A 19,935-nucleotide genomic window follows, 5' to 3' on the forward strand; every position below is an offset into this window, starting at 1 on the left:
GTTATTCAACATTGTAAGTGCAATCCATTAATTCGCCAACCCAACTAAAAATCTATGTACGTATTATTGGTATGTCTGCAGTGTAAAGATACGTACATGTATGTACAACATATGCCCAATACTTTTTATTAAATTTTACCCATGTGCATACCGACACACGACACAATTCTTTTACCAGTTGACAGCTCTGACAATTCAATGGCTACTTCTGCATGTTACGTAATAACATCGAAGTATGCAGGTGTATGTACAATCGTAGTAAGAGACGAGTGCAGGTGTATGGATGTATTTGCTTGCAAGTAGTTAGTTCCACTCATCATCATGATGCGAATTACTGCGAATATAAGTATTTAGCTACAAAAAAGTTTATTCTCATCCAGCCTCACCCAATTTCGCTTGTAACTAACTAATCAATTATGGTGGCAGAACGTGCTATTATTGCGTTGGAAAATTCATACATAGGTGTGCACATTATGTTTACTATTAAATGTAAAATTCATGATTTTTACACTGTCACGATCAGCTACCAGTTGACGTACGCATTACGAATTTTATGTGCATATGCATCAAATCTACAGATCTTGCTTATTGATTGTCTTTATCCCATCAAATTCATCCCATCCGTCCACAAGAATCTCCATACAGCATACATACTACACGAGAACAACAATTGGCTCTGTTTTACAATACAACGATTGTGTTTGTATGAGCAACGATGTCTCAAAAGTGGGTCAGAGAGAATAGAATGCTATTAAATAAAAATAGCAAATAAGGATGAGAATGGTCGCATGTTTTCCATGATGTCGAACTGGTTTCGGCATGCGAATTGTCTCTCATCACCACGGTTTGCAGCCATTGTTGCAGCTGCGCCCGGAGGAGGAGGTTGAATGGGACGTTGGTGTGGTTCCAAAGCTCAAGTTGCATTAAATCGCTCCCATTCTTTCAAATCCGAGTATCTTTCCTGGATCAATTGCGTCATTCATTGTGTTCGTGAAGTGTGATTAAGTATAAAACAATAGTTTATGTAATAGTGATCGTGGTGGGTGTGCAGCCATTTAAAGAGACCAGGTTATCTATTGCATGTCGTATAATTAATTGGCATGATAAGTCGGTACGGGTGGGGGACATTATTGACACGGTGAAACAGAAGCCAGCCGTCCCATCATCAGAAGAAACAAGGTTTCATCCCAAATGAGTGAAATTTGAAGTGCTTCTGCTGCTGAGAATGTTTGCCCGTGGAACACGATAACATTCTCGGCTGGATAACAATACAGTCAGATGTCTGAATTTGGATTGAGTTATATGATTTCAACACGAAGCGAGGGGTGTGAACTGTCGGGTTATGCAAGTATCCGTCTCCTCATCGACTTCATTCAGTCGTCATCATCATCATTACATTACATGGATCAAACTCATTGAAATTCGTGACACGATCCCATCTTTAATCTTTGGGTGTCATTCCTTGATGATTTTTCTACTGCGGTGTGTATGCCTGCATCCGAGGGAAATTATTGGTGCCAAATAGTTGCGTATCGTACTGGTCGCCGTATTAAGTGATTTGGAAATTGCGACAAGGATTGCGTTTAGTTGTTTGGTAGACACGTTGCTGTGAGTGCTGGTCAAAATGGAGAGCCCTGCTTTTCGAGATGGAAAGAACAACGGGCTGCAGAATCCAGGCTTTGAAATGTCCGAGCAGGTGTGTTAAATAATTTTTTACTCGATTTGATAATGTACCAATCTGAGTTGTAAGCAGAATGAACGACGATTTAGATGACGTATTACATTTTTAGTATCAATAATAAATGTCAATATAATAAACCACAAGCCTCACAATATTCCTGTTAAACGAAATTGAGAAGAAACTTGGGACTCGGGAATTTGAGACACGGGTCTGATTTTCACCTGGCTGATTGTCATGCATTACAGAAAATGCATATAATTCGTTCGAACGGATGGGTGACACACGCTTACAAGTTGCAAACTCACTTCTACTTACGCAGGATGGGAATAAGGGTCTAAACCATAGTCCACTCGAGTCCCCAGCCCTGACGAATGGCGACCTCCCTGGCCGAACTCGGCGCAAAGGGAACATTCTCTCCAAAGTGATCGAAGGGGGTCGCACCGCGGTTGGAGACTTGATACAGAAACACAAAAAGCTAGTAAAAAACGTGGTCCTGTTGGGTCTCTTTGTGGCCTACAATGGCTACGTCGCTACGGCCGTGGCGTACGGAACTCGACACGACCAACCGATGGAATGGTGCGACGGGCTGGGCTTCCTTATCATCCTCACCGCCATCATTTGGTGGAGCCTGTTCTACTACATTGTGCTGAAAGGGATCTTCGGAAAAGCGATCAACAAGGCTGTGCTGATTCCCATGGGGCGCATGCTCAAAACCCTCTTCGCAATAAAGTGAGTACAGTTCTCGAGCTGAGGGGAAACTGAAACACATTTTGAAACACTTCCTTTGTGTGTGAACAGATGGTTTGGTGCGGTCGTGGGACTGCTGGCGGTGGCGGTACTGGTCACCTTTATCGTGTGGGACACGTGGGGGGAGCCCAGACGGTTGGTTAGGTAAGTATATCGACACTATCGATAGAATATCACGTCAAATTTCTGCTAAATTAACGGGTCCTGATGTAAACGAGAAAATGCACAATCCGTAGTAAACTTTCAAAGGCAAAGTTGTTCTCGGTCCTTCAAAGATTTGATGCACATGAATTTGGGAAACTGGTTGTAAAATTCTGCTATGTATTGGTTAGCGCGTGTGGGGCCTTGGTCCTCCTCCTTCTCACTCTCATCCTGTCCAAGCACCCAGGCGATGTCCAGTGGCGACAGGTGATTGCAGGTCTGGCCTTGCAGTTCGTCTTCGCACTCGCCGTCCTTCGCTGGGACGGAGGTCGCAACTTCTTAGAGTGTATTAGCAGGAAGGTTAAATGAACAGTTAAATTAAACATAATGATTCAAATTACTTCAATTTGAATTGATTCTACGGCGGACAGGTTACAGCGTTCCTCTCGTTCGCTGACAGTGGGTCAGCGTTCATCTATGATTTCACAGCTTCGGGTAACATGACCATTTACGGGAGCAATGTTCCTGATTTGCTCCCAGGGTTGGAGTGGATCCTTGTCCCCACCACCTTTGCATTCACGGTGAGTTGCCACTTGAATATCTATGCGGTTAACGTGTGATGACTGATGGTGAAATTTGTAAATTCCAGAGCCTTTCTGTGATATTCTTCTTCAGTTTCGTGGTCCAACTGTTGTATCACATCGGGGCCATGTTGTGGGTGGTGAGTGCTAATAATTCCGCAACATGTGACGCCATACGGCAGGTTTGGTTTTTAGAAATTTATAATTAATGTACCGTAATTTTCTTCAGGTGAGAAAAGTGGGCTGGCTTCTTCAGGTGCAGTAACAGTTTGGTATTTCTTAATTGAAATGGGGCTTGAACCATGTTTTGGATAATTTCAGATCCTCGTGGGGACGTCCGCAGCAGAAAGTATGAACGCAGGTATGGAAGCTTCGCAATCTATGAGAAATTCATGCCAACGAAATTGTCTGTAGAAAATGACTCATCGGGTAATACCTCATTTTTTTGCAGCGGCAAACATTTTCTTGGGACAGGTACTTACTGCAAAGCAATCTCGCGTTAATGCAAATTAATGAGCGCATTGGTATAATTTTGCTACACGGACGCACAGACCGAGGCACCCTTGCTGATCAAACCTTTCATGGAAGACTTAACTAAATCTGAGTTGCACGCGGTGATGACGGGTGGGTTTGCCACCATTGCTGGGACTGTGATGGCAGCGTACATTTCTTTCGGCGTGAAAGCAGAGTCGCTCCTGTCAGCCTCGGTGATGGCGGCCCCTTGCGCACTCGCCCTCTCCAAGCTCATGTATCCCGAGATCGAAGTGTCAAAAACGACCCACCAGCAGATGAAAAATGTGGACACAAAGTGAGTGCCATGAAAAATTAAGAAAATATTCATCATTTATGACAATAATTCTTTTTCAGAACGGAGGGAAATGCTTTGGACGCAGCGGCAAAGGTATAACTCCAAACTAGATTTCTAGCATTTATTAGGCATCATTAAATAGATCTTAAGCAATCATGTCTTAATTTCATAGGGTGCAGCGGAGGCCGTGACCTTGGTGTGGAACATTTTAGCCAACATTTTAGCCTTTGTGAGTTTCATCGCCATGCTGAATGCAATCATCGGCTGGTTCGGAGTGTTGGTTGGATTGGAAGACATGAGTTTTGAGGTGAGAGAGACAATTTGCTACAAAATTAAGAATGTCATTAGCTGAGTATTTATTTAAATGTAGTGGCTGCTGGGTAAAATATTCATCCCTGTCGCACTCTGCATCGGAGTTGACCCTTCTGAAGCGAACGACGTTGCGAAAGTGCTGGGACTAAAAATTGTCGTCAATGAGTTTGTGGCGTACAAGGAGCTTCAAGCATTGAAAAACATATCCGTCAGAAGTCGGCGTCTCGCAGAGTACGCGTTGTGCGGATTTGCGAATTTTAGCTCGATGGGGATTCAGTTGGGAGGACTTGGGGCAATCGCACCCTCGCGTCGCCCAGACTTGGCTGACATTGTTTGGAGAGCCCTGTTCGCCGGGGCCACGGCGAGTTTGATCAACGCCTGCGTGGCTGGAACCCTCATGTCCTTCGACGAGGAAGACGCCGTGACGTCCACGCTCCCCACGTTTGCCACCACGAGCTCGCTGATCATTTAAAACTTGATATTACATGAAATTAAACCAGTTCCTACCGATGGAAAAGGAATACTTTTTTCAACTGCAGCAGTAAAGTGAGCAACCATGTTGGTGTGGAACCAGATATTTATATTTAGTCATTACATATTTATTTTTGTAATGTGTGCATGATAATTCCTGGAATGAACTCTCTGCACATGCATCAATTTATGGATGAGATTCTAATAAAATAAAAGTTGGGAGACAAAATTTCATTCCGTTGACGAGTTATAGGCTGCGTCATGGTCCGGCGATACGAATAATGCATCCGTGGCGTGGTGGTGACCTCCGACCTTGTGATTATGCCGTGGAGTGCTGGGGTCACTTGAGTCGTGTCCGGAAAGGTTATGGTGAACAACCTGCTCTTCTTCCACTTCCTCCTCGTCACGAGTTTCCTTGGACTGTTTGACCGATTTCGATCGCTTCTGACCGATTTTGGACGAATTGTGCGTCTCTTTGCGACCTTCATCGTCTACGAATAGACCTTCGTTGAGGTTGGGCTTGCTGAGTTTTCCTTGACCCCGGAAGATGAGAGAACGAGTGATCAGTTAGAAGTTATGATTTCAAGGATAGTTTCATGATTGAATGAAGATGAGTTTTATTACCCAGACGATGAAGACTTTTTTGCTTTGTCCCCTTCCCTCTGGTTCGAGGCACGTCTTCCTCGTCCTCCTCGTTCACTCCGGCTTCTTTCTGCAAATTGACAGAAAATTAAGTTTTGTAAACCGACATGGAATGTATTTAATAGGTTTTGGAAGTGACGCAAACCTCGTGTTGATCACGATGATGACTGTGAACACTTTTCTCTGCAAACTTGTCCCTGTTTTGAGTGGGGTCCTCATCAAGGGGAGCGTGTGAATGGTGCAGTGGGCTGTGTCCATGTTTGTGTCGCATTTTTTCAGTAGTGTGGAACTCGTTTTTAGAGTCCGGCTGAGAGTGAACTTTCTCTTCTTGAGGCGTCGTTAGTTCCACCGTTTTCGCATTTTCATGACTTCGAGCACCCTTTCGTAGCAGAAATCGCATTACTCCGGCCGGCGTGGTGAGATCGTCCCCGTTTTTGACTGTGGAGCAGGTTTTCGGTTGAGGAGAATCGGTCTCTTCCTCCTCCTCCTCATCCCCCCCAGACGACGGTGGTGCTGGTGGCGCAGGCTTAAATCTCAACTTGGGCTCGGGCAACCTTTTCCTCTCCGTGGCAGCTTTGCTCGATTGCTCCATGGCCATGAAATTTTGAAGGATGGTCGTCTCACGTTTAATTCTTTCACTGGCGAAAAAAATATGCTAATTTTCAAGTGCAAAACTGTCTAAGATTTCCCAACCTTTCGATGCCTGGGATGGCTCGAGCAAATATGACGATTTCATGCGGAACTGCATCCACGCCTGGAAAGTGGAGTTGGACGACGTGAACGAGAGTGGTGTAGTCGGTTGGCTTGTACCGAATTACGAGCTCGGACACGGCGTCAAAGTCACTGCCCAGCACGCCTAGAATTACGTAATTGTCACCATTGAGAAGCGTGCTCTTAGTTTAGGCATGATCTTGGACATGACCTGACAGCGGAGTAATCGTGAGAGATTCGGACAAGTGTGGCTTCGAGGAGCGCACGGCCACAAAAAACTTTTCTGGTTCTGGGACTTGTGGGAATGTGAGGGAGACTTCAGCCCTGCGCAAGAAATGCGTCGATTTCGTAAGTCAATTTATTGACGAGCAAGTGACATTGTTAATAAGAGTGGCAGAATTACACATTTCCCACAGATATCGACGGCATCGCGACCACTTTTGGCATGGAAAACCACGAGAAGCCTGGACAGAGTTGGAGAGGGACGGACAAGACTTGGACCTCTCGTGGGTCTGAGTTAATCGTGGTCACACGAATTCGCAGACAGTCAAATGCCAATTTCCGCAGGCCAGGAGTGCATTTGACCCAAACGTCGACTTGGCTTCCGCCATAAGCACCTTTCTATACATGACAAGGACAATATTACGAATGAGCACGGCCGAACGGAGGACAATCGTGATACTTTATTGCAAAAGGCATGGAATATGTTCGGGGCATTGAGTTTCTCCAGATGGACTTCCACGTAGTCGCGACGCTTGTTCCAGACGGACACCTTTGCCAAGTAACTTGACCTCTGGTCGTGCCTGAATTGGAGGTTGGGTGGACTTACGGAGACGTGCGTACTGGTTGCATCATCACATCCACAACCGAACGCTTCTGTAGCATACAAATAGACGACGCAGTAATTAAGTACAAATTCGAATTAGTTGAAAAAATTAATGACTTTTTTATTTATTTTGTAACTACTGGCGAAGCTTGGGAGGAGGGCGAGATCCTCACGAGTCAGGGGTCGCGTGGAGTACATATTCCGCCGGAGAAGGGAGATGTTAGAATCAAACTTGAAATTATGGGGCGATTGAGGGAAAAATGAGTACCAACAACTTGTGGGCAGTAGAAGGGTTATTATGGTGACACAAAACGTGTAAAAATCATAAGTTATGAAAACTTTAGTGACGCGTGAAGCCAATGCATGAGATGAGGTAGTTGGGGAAATCCTAAAATGCTATCAATCCAAATTAGCTGGCTGGGTAAAGTTACCTCTGAGAATCAAATACAATAGTTTTCAGGAATTTACAATTTAAAATACGTTTGGTATAGCAAAACATCTTGGGCCGTTTTTTGCAAGGTAACCAATACTGCCTGTGCAACATCGATCTTCGTCGAGTCCGGCTTGACTTGACATCTCTCAAGCATTGTCATTGATTCCCTGTCTGATGTCATCCAGCATGATGATGCGGATTTCTACGCTACGAATGTGCAAATATCTCACCTTTGAGCAGCTCGATATCTCTTTCAATCTGCATGGCTAATAAACGAGCTCTCTGCCTATCTGCATAGCAAACGATATTTGTATTTAAAATGGAAATGTTTTATTATCACCTCTGATTTTTTGCGTCGAGTTGTTCCATGACCAGACCACCAAGCAAACCAAGTCAGCCAGACTCGTATACATGCGCGAATATGTGCATGTACATATGCTCATATAGTTTTGTCCATGCAGCACTTTAGGCCTTATCACCCACCACGTTGTTTGTCTTCTTCCTCTAACAAAAGGACCATTTATTTGAGGAGATCATACATTATGTGCATAAGTGAACACTGGAGTAAATGTGACTACGTGTGTACATAAATGACTGGATAATAATTGGTTATCTGCCGCTGGTGGAATAAATAGTCATAAATCCGATGCGCTCTTAGTCGTTGGGAAGAATTGTTATCAATAATTGCTCTTATCTCAACTCATCCCATTCTGTCATCGAATGACTAAAAATCCAATCTACCCGTCCATCCAATCTCTGAAACCTGTTGAACAATATCCTGTGAAAAATATCTGCATAAACGATTCTGCCTGAAGAAAAAAGTATGAGGACGACTTGGTTGTTTGTGGTTGTGCTGGGAGTGGGTGTGCTGGCGAGTGTGGGACGCGGCGAGGGGGATGCCACCGGAGGAGGAGGGGCAGACATTGAAATCGTCGGTCTCGGCGTCAACTGTGGGGAAAACAGTGTTTGTGACGACAAAAGCCACCTCGCGTGTGTCGAGTTGCAGTGCCACTGCAATTTTGAGAAAGGGTTCGTCCTGGATGACGCAGGGGTCAAGTGTGTGGCTGGAAACTCGGAAGAATTGTCAGAGTACGAGGGCGATGAGGATGAGGACGAGGATGACTCGAGCTATGTAACTGAATCTGGAGAGAACGACGAGGACGGGAACAATGGGACCAAGGTCTGGCCGGAAGACGAGAGCAAGTGGGAACTTCCAGAAAATAATACTGAAATGGGGTTGAAGAGTGAGGGTGATGAAGATGAAGATGAAGATGAAGATGACGACGCTTCCGATGAGGAGGCCGAGTCAGGCGAAAAAGCTGACGAAATTTCCAGTAGTAATAACGAGCTCAAGAAAAAAATTGATGAGGATGCGTCTGCGGATGAGAACGAGAACGCAATCCCCCAGAAGCAAGACGCAGCAGTGAGCAAGGCAGAGACTGATGGTGAAACGGCAAAAGAAGCAAAGAAAATGTCACCACCAGAAGAGAAAGAGAAAGACGTCGTCGGACCAAACCATGATGATGATGACGAAAATTCAGGTTTATGGGATGATGATGACGACGACGATGAAGGGTCTTGGCAAGTTCATCCTGATGACGAGGACGAGAGTGAGGAGGACGAGGCATTAGCGGTTCATTGTGTGGAGGATACAAATTGCACAAGCTCGAGTTTGGGGCCACTGTCAATTTGCAACAAGGCTAAAAGCAGTAGGTTTATTAAATAAGTATCTAGATTGACGTCGGCACACTGTACGTGCTTGATTGGTGTTTATTTGTGCCTTTTTTCGTTCAGGCTGCGAATGTCACGATACCTTGGACAGGAAACCCACAAGGAAAACCATCCAGCTTAACGGAAAATGTCAAATCTGGAGAGAAATTGGTTTCGAGTGTTCGGACCACGCGGAGTGCGACCCCTTCATTTCCGGTCCTGCCTGGTGCCAGACTGACAAGACGTCCAACTCTGGCTTCTGCGCCTGTGCACCCTTCCACGTCTGGGATGAAGAGAGGCGGGCCTGCCTCCCTTACGCCACCCAGGGAACGTCGTCCCCTTGTTTCAACGACGACCAGTGTTCGGCAGATGAGGCGCTAGGCCCCCTCTCCAGGTGAGAACTATATATGTCCGCCTCGTAGCTTAAAATGCTATCACGCAATGTGTAAATAATTCATGAAATATAAAAACACTACATTTGCTGAGGAATGAGAGTATTTATTGAAATGTATGTATCTCCAGGTGCTCACAAGTGACGGGGTTCTGCGAGTGCAGGACAGCCTTGGGTCTGGGTGCGAAGAGAGTGATTGAGTTTGAGGACAAGTGCGTGGAGGAGAGGAAACTTGGGGACGTTTGCCAAATGGACCAAGAGTGTCAGGCCAGCCTAGGAGCGTCCGCAACGTGTCACCCCTTCACGGCAAAATGTTCCTGCAAAGCGGGCCATTTTTGCAACAAGATGCTCGTCCGACCGGCCATGTCAGGTTTCACGATGATCGTCCTCATTGCAATTTGCGCTTCGGTGATGTTGGGGAGCGTGGGCTGCATCGTGTTCAAGCGGAGGGGGACCGAGTCCTACGCCTTCATTCCCGAGCACAATGATCGCGTCTGAGAGGAAAGAATCGTGTGTAATATGTACATAGTGTAAAAAATGTGTAAAGTTTTCCATTCTTCAGCATTATTATTGAAAATACTAAAATACTTGAGTAATATAGCTTTTAATGTAGTGTACGATTAGATTTTGACATGAAATTGTAAGAGATGAATTCGAAGCTATATTTAGTTAACAAATACGGCACGACACACCACGCAGCCATGACATTGGTTCGGGATAACTTTTAGTACGGGAGTGGCACATGTTTTATCATATCGTATTTATTATTATTACGACAGAGTGTATGACGCGAGAGTTATAATGTTTGAGATATTATGCATGAGAGTTATTACAAACTATATATATGAATAAACTATGTAATTTATGGATATGAAATCCCGGAATTCATTGCACGTCCGTCGGCGCAACACCTTATCTCTCATCAGCACCTTATCTTGTTGTTCTTTACGTTGTGTAAAGTAACTGTGAAATTGCTCGAAATTTATTACACTGCATATTTGGCAATGAAATGAATACATGATTGGGTTTGTCAACTTCCTCCTCGACATTGATTAATTCATATAGATATTAGTAATCACTAACTTTATAAACTGTGATAAGGTGGATAGGCGCTTATCGTTTTGATGGATATATATCCGGCCTAAACGGTAAAGGTTTGTTTCTAGTTTGTAAATCCTACTGTTTTGTGAGAGCTATTATTTCAGGTTGGAATATGTGCCATGCTGGCTGGACATTTGAAGTAGTAAGCTTTGTCCCTACAATGTAGGGCCTACATCTCGTCACAAGATTCCAAGACAAGTGATTAACTTATTAGGTGTTTTATTCAAAATACAACTATTTTTTATTAAGAATAAAATATAAGACACTGTGTTCCAAGACAAGCATGTTTTCGTGGAGTGTGTGTAATTCCATATTTATAAATAATACAATTCACTCCACTTGTCCACTTAATCTTGTTCAGGTCATGATCATTCCGATTTTTGAGTTATCGAAACTTTTAATTGTTAAATTGATAGTATTGTGATTTCGATAAGCCAATCGAACGAAGCTAAAGTACTATTTATCCTAGGATTAGAATACTTTTACTGAACAGTGCCATTATTCAAATGTAATGTGGAGTATGGCTGATACGTACGAGTGAGGCAAGTCTGAAAACTAAACGTTTGCATATCATCAAAATATTCACTTTTGCCTACAATTCCTCTTGTTCTTCTATCAAGGAACTAGTTTCCGACTGAATTTCGTGATTAACTCTGTAAAGTAGATACATAAAAATTTAAGATATTTGGACAGTATGGGGAAGTTGTGGAAGCGTAGCATTTTATTTCGTGCAGTAGTAGTTTTAAGTCTGCTGGACGCTATGACGGTCGTCGCCAAAAGTGTACCAATGAAGTTTAATCGTACTAGCAACAATATCTCATCTTGCCTCCACTCAACAGGGTAAGGACAGCACTTTCATTTGTGCAGTAAGCACTCGTAAGGTATATGTACATACAAATTCTAAAATTGCAGAAGAATGTAAATATCTGCCCTGCAACGCCACGATAATTCCGAACATTTGTGACGACCAGATCCAGAGTAAGAAGTACAGAGACGAGGAATGTATCTCCAAGACATGTCACAACCAGTGGCGTTCGCGATGCCCGTCTTCCCAAAGTGAGGACCCTTTATCCAAATCTACCACGACAGATAATTTGACCACTGTTGACGACACCTCATCCCCTCCACCACTGACGGATACGATAGACAACGGCGGAGGCCTCTCTTTTCTGGTCATCTCGTTGATCATCATGGTCGCTCATGTGCCCCTCCTGCTCCTTCTCTACGGCGTCTACCGCTACAGAGGTGGCCACTTTAGACAGGCCATGTACCACCCTTCTTCTTGCCTTCTCAGGGTCTGCTTTTGGCGGACAGGATAAAGTGACAGGATAGACAATTATTGCATAAATCACTCATTAGCACACTATTGTAATTGTCATTCTGTTTCTTTTTATTTCATACATATTCTCACTATATTATCCACTAGGAAGGGTCAGCCTTACATAGTTCTTAAGGGATGGCAGTGTAACATATTATTAAATTGACAAATATCTAGTTCCTCCACCAGCACACTACTTAATACCGGAAGTAGCATTAAAAAATTGGGCTAAATAAGTCTAACATTTAAGAGTAATGTAAATTAATGTATAATACAAACTGTCTCAGTACCAAAATATCAGACCATGTGTGATTAGTTGCATGTTCACTTTTTCCTCAGTCCATTCCTACCTAATTAATTAATTAACACTAGGTTATCATTTGGGGTTTTGAGATTTCATTTTTGATGAGAGTAATTATATAGCAATTGATTAACTTTTTCTCTGTATGTATGCCTCCTTAAAAATAATTAATTAGTAACACAAAATAGGTATCATGTTGAGGTGGCGTCCTTGTTCAATTATTAAAACGCAGCATCATTCACTGGTACTCACAGATCAACTGTCAGCAGAAATCCACGAGATTCTAGAGTGATTATTAATATTTAGTAATTAAATTAATATTGAAAGAGGTGATGGGGAGGAAACCTGTCGGCGTAGAAGTGGATGACGAGGGCGGGGACGTGGAAGAATGTGAGAAGGGCAGGCATAAGCTCCAAGTCCTCACGTTCCTTCCATTTGATGAGGTAAAAGATGCCCGAATCAGAATCTCGGGCACCCAAAATCGCCTCCACCTCCAACCCTTCCTCAAACCCGTTCGAATATCCATTCTGGAAATAGTTCATCAAGCTCATTGTGCATAGTACGAACAAGTTTCATCCTAATCTTTCTTTGCTTATTGAGTACCTGAGATGCAGAATTATTACGCGAGGTCGTGGGGGGTCGAGGCTTCGTGGGCGAATGTGTTCGCCAATTAATACATCGGGCGCAACCGGGGTCCAGGACAGGGGGACACATTTTTACTGACTAACGTAGGTTCCAATCTGTAACGCAAACCATTTTAAATTAATTGTGCAATGTATTGTTTACATCCCCAAGTCCCCAATACTGTGTTACTTATTCGCATCCTGTATTTATAATTTTTTAACTGATTTGGGGGAACAAGACCGGCAACCACATACATTAGGCTACTTGTGAACGGGTGAAACTACGTGTGAAATTCATAGAGAAGCACATAGAGATGAAATTGACCCAAATTGTAAATCCATTTGGATGTCAAATGCATGTGACTAATTGGGACGCGGTGTTTAAGTGATGGATAGACTGGACAGATTAGAATAAAGTTCTGCCGCTCCCACTCACTTTAGAAATGTGATTAGAAATGTGATAAATGTGAAACAAGTACGGTTTGAAGTTTTAGGTTCTACTTTTAAGGTTTTAAGTTCAACCAGGCTTCGATGGCTTCGATTATTTTACCCACATTATAAACAACCCGAGAATGAAATGCACAACTTGTGAAGTGAAATGAAAGGTATGCTGCTCATGCATAATAATAGATTTGCAGAAGTGTAAACAAATTTTAGTAGGCAGCAAGCAAATATTAAAATATACAAGGCTTACTTTTTAATGTGGATGGAACATTTACAATAGCGCAATATTATTATTATTATCCAAATCCCATAGATCCTTTGAAGTCCAAATCCGCACAATTCACAATATTTATTTATACAGTTGCAGTTGACACAAGAGTATCTTTCGTTGTGTGGAACTGAGGCTGCACGAATAAGTAAAATGTACAAATTTCCTAATCCACAGCAGACGTTGTGACCTTGAGTATCTGCACACGTAAATACTCGTGTTTTTCTTTTTTAACTCCTCCAAGCTCTGCAATTTGCATCCACTGGCCAAACTATGCAGTTCGCTATAATAATCTTCGGCATTTTCAGTATATAGTAACACCTCGGTAAGTGCGGCTGCATGTTAGCACACTGCACACGGCGTAATGATAATATTAGTAAATACAGGAGCGAGATACTACGGCATGACGCCGACGAGAGCAAGAAATCAATACAGCACGACGAGATGAGATTTTCGTGCCGAGCCGGAATATAACATCGTCCTGTCCCAAATACAACATTCAACATAAAGGAATATAGGAAATGCTAACAAAAGTGAATTGTGCATCTTGTCAATGTTTCCTGATACGTCTCTCTGCAAATCTTACCGTTTTGCACATCATGCTTTTCCTTCTCTCCTGGATAATTTCATCATTAATAATTATTAATTATTAATTATAAATACGAAGAAGGGAATATACAAGTGTCCGAATGCATATTCAATGCACATGTAAAAATCTGGACGTGCAAAACTTGAAAAGTTACCATGCACTTGATTTTTAACCTTGGTCATTGGTAGTAGATGGGTAAGTTGTATGTAAGTGGAAATATGTGGGTGGAGATATGCACTTTTTGATTAACATCTGACTACGTTGACCCCGATTCTACGATTCGGATTGCACTCACAAAATATCCACGCCTGATTAAATAAAAAATCTCAGAATCCATGAATTTGTCTTCAAAATCGTGTCAAAATCCTATAATTTGCATGATAATATTTGTGCATGCAAAAAATTGCATCAACTACATACTCCTCTGGGTGAATAGAAACGATGACTGGCGGCAAGAAGAAGTTCGACACCCGTTTTCTACCATGTGCACAATTCCCAACTAAATTTTTGAGTCATATTAATTTCAAACCCTGAAATTAAAAATACCGACGACTTTAAAAACTTGCTTCTCATCGTTACAGGCTTTGCTAGGAATTAGAATATAACCGGTAAGCTTTTTTTTGTTTTGTACATTCATTATGTAAATTATACAATAACACATGATGTCAGGATGTGTAACTTACAGTGACTTACACATCCTGAAATTATAAAATTGCAAATTACACTATAATCAATATTCAATATGTTAGTTTTACTAGGTTTGAGAACAATGTCGGACGACGAATTTGCGGAGGACGATGGACTGTATGATGAAGACGGACTACTAAAAGATGAGGGCGATTTCAGAGATAAGTCCAACCTCATCAACTCTGTTCACAAGATCTTTGACATCAAGTAAATTAATTCAGATAGCAATATATTGAGCTTACGTTAATGGATAATTCTATCAATTTGACACCTGTCTCTTTTGTAGAAAAAAAGGACGTGGAGCAATCCGACACGAAGCGGTGAAGGATGTGGAGGAATTTGTCGCTGTCAAGAGACGTTCTGGTCCTGGGTCATCCCTGAACAAGTTGTTGGAATCGGTGAAGCAGAGTGGAGAAGAAAAGACGGTGGATAAAGTATCCAAGTTGGTCAAGGCTCCATCACTCAAGTCGTTAAAAACATTAGAGACCCCTCTCGAAAAACCACAAGCACTCAAAGTAATTGGATTGTTGTTGATCTAACTGAATGTGCATTTATTTAAATAGAATCTATGAACACTTTACTTAGTTTGTTTTATAATTCTGTAGGCAAAACGTACAGTATTGTATGAGAATGCGAAACGAGATCTGAGTCGATTCAACCCAATTGTATATCATAATCGTGTCGCCGATCAACTTGTTTATCCTCTCAATGCTGGCAAGAAAGCCCTCAAACTCAGCTCAACTGAACGTGTTGCTGACTCGATTGTAAGTTTAGTACACGACGAAATAGATTTACAAAATTTGTGCTAAATGCGTCAATTTAATTTAATTTACAAAACCATTGTCAATTAGCCAATGACACCGCTGGAAGAAGAAATGGCCCGCGTCTTGTACGGAGAAGAGTACGTGAAACAGAAGAAGGCAGAGCTTGAAAAACCCAAAGGGCCATCAGACGCAGAAGCGTATGCACTTTCCGTGGAGGAAGCGTTGAACATGCACAGTGAAATGGCACGACTTCGGGCTCAACAGTCGTACAAAATGGCGAAGGCGAAGCGTCAGAATAAAATCAAGAGCAAAAAGTATCATCGGCTCTTGAGAAAGGAGAAAATCCGAAAGCAATTGAAAGAATTTGAGGAGATGCAGAAGAAGGATCCGGAAGGGGCCATGTTGAAATTGGAAGAACTGAATAAATCCAGAGTGGAGGAACGGATGAGTTTGAAACATCGGAACACGTCAAAGTGGGCAAAGATGCATGCAGCGAGGGCAAAGTACAATAAGGATAGTAGAATTGCTCTCTCAGAACAGTTGAAAATTAGTAAAGACCTCACTCAGAAAGTTGAGGTGAGTTTTGCTATTTATTATTAACAGTTAACCATACATGTTACGCATTCCTTTTGGTTCTGTCACTATAAATGAGTCAATTTTTTAATATAGGAATCTGACAGTGATGACGATGACTTAGAGTGTGATATTCCTCACCTAGTAAAGTCCTCCTTGGACAATCCGTGGATGTTGAGACCCGAAGTTAGAGACAGTGATAAGCTGAACGTGTATTATTCTGGGTACAAGAAGCTTTGGGAGGAAATAAACGAGAAAAAGGATAAGGAGAGAAAGCGACAAGAAGTGCAAACAATAAAGAATAAGCAACATGTCAAAAAACTGGGAGATGAGTTTCAAAATGACAATATCGAGAGTGAGGACCTATTAGTGGAGGATAATGAAACGGATAAAAGTGGTCTTGACCCCGAGTCTTCAGCAGCAAAATCTGCACAAGAACGAAAAGCTGAGAAGAAAAAGAAATTACGACAAAAGCAGAAAAATAATAAAGCCAAGAAGAAAATAATTGTTCCTGAGACTACAACATCTACAACAACCGTAGTTTACGACAATGATGATCCAGATTTTACTGAACTAGATCTCGACATTATGATTGAAGAAGCGGAAGACAAAATTAAGGACGAAGCGATTAGAAAACTCAGAAAGTTGTCAAAAGTAGAAAAACTAGAGAAAAAGAAGAGCGAGCAACAATCCAAGCGTGCAGCGAAACGAACGAAAAATAAATCAAAGGAAATGATGAGGGGGGATGCGGACGAGATTCGAGATTTGGATGTAGACTCGGCTGAACAATTATTGGAAAATGTTGGCGGAGAAACAGGCGCATCACTGGCTTTAACCTCAGTAAACGGAGGCGTAGGAAGACAGATTAACCCCGATAAGCAAGACACGAGCAAAGTTATTATAGATCCCAACAACTATTTGAAAATAACCAAGAAGGCTGGAGGGAAGAAAGCTAAATTTGATGGAAACGGTATGAATAAAGTAGAGTTTGATGCCTTTCTCAACAATGAAGCTGCTTCTTCTGGCGAAGACGATGATGATGACGACGATCAAAGAAAATTGATTGCTGAAGCATTTGAAGATGACGATGTCGTAGATGAATTCCGACTCCGAAAGGAGGAGGAAATAGATGCCTTGAAGCCAAAAGATGTCGACCTGTGTCTTCCCGGGTGGGGAGAATGGGGTGGAAAGGGGATCGTTCCAAACCCCAAGAAACGGAAAAGGTTCCTCATCAAAGCAGCCCCTCTCCCTCCGAGAAAAGATGCCGCCTTGTCTCATGTCATTCTGAACGAAGAGGTTGGGGAGAAGGTGAAGGAGCATTTGGTTCGGGAGCTGCCATTTCCTTTCAAACGTGTCAAGGATTACGAGAAGACCATCCGAGCACCCGTAGGTCGAACTTGGCTTCCGGAACAGGCCACGAAGGATTTGGTTGCGCCCAGAGTAATCACACGTCTCGGAGCCATAATTGAGCCCTTGGACGAGGACGTTCTACCCAAAATGAAGGGTGGATCGCTAAAAGTTCCAATTTCTATCAAACGCCTTGCTCGCGTTAAAAAAATAGCGTCTAAATAAATATTTTTCAGATTTCCATATGAAAAGTGACATGATGATTAGATTAGAAAAGTTGGTACATAATAAAACCGTAATCTTTATGTCCACTTTTGATCATGTGAGTTATTTTTTTGAGTCCGTGTAAACATTTGGTTAACAAAAAAACTCGTATTTAAGTACAGAGTCCAGTTTGATCAATTTCTTCTCATATTTTCCATCCATGCACCACTACCACTTTCTGTAGAGTGGAATAAGTAAATGCAAGAGAATGAGTGCATACCAAGTAACATTGTGCATGACATGACGTCGACGGATTCTGATTGCGTGCATTTTGCAAGTGAATGAGCACGGATGAGCACCAAGTCCTTACAAAAACCCGGATTTTTTGACAGTTTCAAGGTCTTTTCGCACATGGTGGATACTTGTGGAGTAAAATTATCGGGAAAGTGGAAAACGTGCAATTTTGGAGACATATATTCCAATAAAATTTAAAAGTATGGGTATTTAACGCAAGTATAGATTTTTTTGCATAGTGTATTAACTATTAGATTAGGGGATTGTATTGACTATTAGATTTAATATTAGTTTTTTTTCAGATGCAAGTCCCGACTGAGTTTAGCTCATTTGACCTGACGAACAAATCCTTCATTGAGTTTCTGGTCGGCTCTCGTGTCACTTCATGGAAAACCGAGAGTGCTTGTGCCGCTGGGGATAACATGGCTGGAAGCGTCACGGCAATTAAAGCAAAACTGGCCACCCCCTCCTTGCCCAAAGAGAAGAAGGATGAAGTTCACTTAATCTACAAACAAATTCCAGCCAACCCACCTGACTGGATCATCCAGGGACAAATTTTTCGCAAGGAGCATGCCGTATACCGCACCGTTGTTCCAGCAATGCAAGCCTTCGCCTCGTCTCGTAACCACGTCTACAAGTCCCCACTGCCTATCTTCTTCAAAGGGTTCAACGACGACAAGAGTGACTACCTCGTTTTGGAAGACGTAAGGCCAGACGGGTTCAAAATGGTTGACAAGCGTCGTAGTCTGACATTTCCAGAAATGACCATCATCGTGGAAGAGCTGGCAAAGTTTCATGCGACGGGATATGCCTTTTTGAGACATGAAGGGGCTCAAATACTGGACACGAACGCTGACCTTAATTTACTCACGAAAGGTCTCTTCCCACCCGACGAGGATGGCAAAGATATGTACGATGGTCTTATCCAGCTCTACTTTGAAGTGGCAGCCGATCTCGTTTCGTCCGACTTACCTGAACTGGCTGCAAGAATTGGTAAAATTCTACCAGAAGACGCATGGAAAATACGGAAGAATGCAACCAAGAATCCTGCTTATTTCGAAACGATAATCCATTCCGATTTATGGACAAATAACTTACTGCTCAAGTATGAATCCACCACTGGAATTGTGCCGGAAGCCGTCAAGTTTATAGATTTCCAGTTGGCCCAGGTTGGAAATATATTTTCTGACTTGACCTACCTCGTCTACACCAGCACCACCCCGGAATTTAGACGAGTACACCTCCACCCATTGCTCGGGCGGTACTATGATGCATTTTCCACGACTCTTAAGTCTCTAACATGTCCACTTCCGGTTGACTTCAGTTTGGGTTTTCTCCTGGACGAGTTTCGAGCGTGTCATGTGGCCGCCCTGATTCACATGACTTTTGCCGTTCCACTTCAGTTGGGAGACATGGTTGGTGTGGAGGCCGAGTGGGAGGAAGAAAATAAAAACGGTAATAAGAGCTCGGAGGTTGGGGGCGAAGAAGGTGCTCTCGGGGATAAAAGTTCCATTCGGGCGATGACCACGAGGAGTCCCATTGCACATCAGAGGTTGAAAGACTTGTTTCAAGAAGCGGCTGCTCTTAACGTCATTTAGTTACGCGGATGAATGAGTGATTAGTGTACACCTATATTTCGATATTTATGTACATGCATTCCATAGATTTTGTACTTTGTACTAAAATTGTCAAGAATTATTGTCTATGTGAGGATGACTAATTGTTATCTGCATAATAATAAATCCAAATATACACAAGAGATTTGCCAATATTATCATAGTGCTCTCGTGGAATTTCACAACAAGATTGTTTGCTTCCGGAAATGGCACCTAATTATAGTGAAGAATTATACATCACAACAACACCACGCCATTTTTGCAAAATGTTGTCATTGTACCTCTGCACCTAATACAGATTTGTTCTTTTGAGCTACTTCGATTACAGTAATTTCATGGGTGGCATTGGATT

At 42.6% G+C, this 19,935-nt stretch overlaps 6 protein-coding genes across 9 annotated transcripts; 4 read left to right on the forward strand and 2 right to left on the reverse strand.

Annotated features, from left to right (window-relative positions):
• Positions 1–850: 850 nt before the first annotated feature.
• On the forward strand, positions 851–4,970 carry LOC110861549 (sodium/nucleoside cotransporter 2). Its single transcript, XM_022110682.2, has 13 exons — positions 851–1,696; positions 2,001–2,410; positions 2,480–2,572; positions 2,761–2,929; positions 3,001–3,150; positions 3,219–3,290; positions 3,380–3,406; positions 3,472–3,511; positions 3,602–3,624; positions 3,702–3,958; positions 4,018–4,051; positions 4,131–4,265; positions 4,329–4,970. Exons 1-13 carry the CDS (start codon positions 1,625–1,627, stop codon positions 4,740–4,742), a joined length of 1,896 nt encoding a protein of 631 aa, XP_021966374.1. The 5' UTR covers positions 851–1,624; the 3' UTR covers positions 4,743–4,970.
• A 2-nt stretch (positions 4,971–4,972) lies between these two features.
• LOC118433118 lies at positions 4,973–7,186 on the reverse strand. The gene is made up of 8 exons (XM_035844724.1): positions 7,061–7,186; positions 6,777–6,970; positions 6,498–6,715; positions 6,306–6,418; positions 6,077–6,239; positions 5,529–6,021; positions 5,366–5,453; positions 4,973–5,274 (listed from the first exon to the last, which is right to left on the reverse strand). Exons 1-8 carry the CDS (start codon positions 7,116–7,118, stop codon positions 4,973–4,975), a joined length of 1,629 nt encoding a protein of 542 aa, XP_035700617.1. The 5' UTR covers positions 7,119–7,186.
• A 490-nt stretch (positions 7,187–7,676) lies between these two features.
• LOC110861550 lies at positions 7,677–10,338 on the forward strand. The gene is made up of 3 exons (XM_022110684.2): positions 7,677–9,062; positions 9,148–9,457; positions 9,586–10,338. The coding sequence occupies exons 1-3, from the start codon at positions 8,177–8,179 to the stop codon at positions 9,950–9,952; spliced, it is 1,563 nt and encodes a 520-aa protein (XP_021966376.1). The 5' UTR covers positions 7,677–8,176; the 3' UTR covers positions 9,953–10,338.
• A 1,583-nt stretch (positions 10,339–11,921) lies between these two features.
• Positions 11,922–13,777, reverse strand: LOC110861558 (heterochromatin protein 1). Of its 2 annotated transcripts, none has more exons than XM_022110691.2 (4): positions 13,492–13,777; positions 12,778–12,914; positions 12,520–12,701; positions 11,922–12,457 (listed from the first exon to the last, which is right to left on the reverse strand). In XM_022110691.2, the coding sequence occupies exons 2-4, from the start codon at positions 12,886–12,888 to the stop codon at positions 12,430–12,432; spliced, it is 321 nt and encodes a 106-aa protein (XP_021966383.1). In that variant the 5' UTR covers positions 12,889–12,914; positions 13,492–13,777; the 3' UTR covers positions 11,922–12,429. The 2 variants fall into 2 exon arrangements, with proteins under 2 accessions (XP_021966383.1, XP_035700615.1); XM_035844722.1 differs by lacking the exon at positions 13,492–13,777 and adding an exon at positions 13,234–13,382.
• A 144-nt stretch (positions 13,778–13,921) lies between these two features.
• Positions 13,922–17,780, forward strand: LOC110861548 (U3 small nucleolar RNA-associated protein 14 homolog A). Of its 2 annotated transcripts, none has more exons than XM_022110681.2 (6): positions 13,922–14,706; positions 14,848–14,992; positions 15,072–15,300; positions 15,391–15,549; positions 15,637–16,125; positions 16,219–17,780. In XM_022110681.2, exons 2-6 carry the CDS (start codon positions 14,868–14,870, stop codon positions 17,692–17,694), a joined length of 2,478 nt encoding a protein of 825 aa, XP_021966373.1. In that variant the 5' UTR covers positions 13,922–14,706; positions 14,848–14,867; the 3' UTR covers positions 17,695–17,780. The 2 variants fall into 2 exon arrangements, with proteins under 2 accessions (XP_021966373.1, XP_021966372.1); XM_022110680.2 differs by having other exon boundaries at positions 14,857–14,992.
• A 132-nt stretch (positions 17,781–17,912) lies between these two features.
• LOC110861555 lies at positions 17,913–19,732 on the forward strand. 2 transcript variants are annotated; one of them, XM_035844721.1, is made up of 2 exons: positions 17,913–18,167; positions 18,259–19,732. In XM_035844721.1, the coding sequence occupies exon 2, from the start codon at positions 18,270–18,272 to the stop codon at positions 19,563–19,565; it is 1,296 nt and encodes a 431-aa protein (XP_035700614.1). In that variant the 5' UTR covers positions 17,913–18,167; positions 18,259–18,269; the 3' UTR covers positions 19,566–19,732. The 2 variants fall into 2 exon arrangements, with proteins under 2 accessions (XP_035700614.1, XP_021966381.1); XM_022110689.2 differs by having other exon boundaries at positions 18,270–19,732.
• The last annotated feature ends 203 nt before the right edge of the window (positions 19,733–19,935 follow it).

Source organism: Folsomia candida, unplaced genomic scaffold (genome assembly GCF_002217175.1).
Source record: "Folsomia candida strain VU population unplaced genomic scaffold, ASM221717v1 Fcan01_Sc042, whole genome shotgun sequence".
Taxonomy (NCBI): Eukaryota; Metazoa; Arthropoda; class Collembola; order Entomobryomorpha; family Isotomidae; genus Folsomia; species Folsomia candida.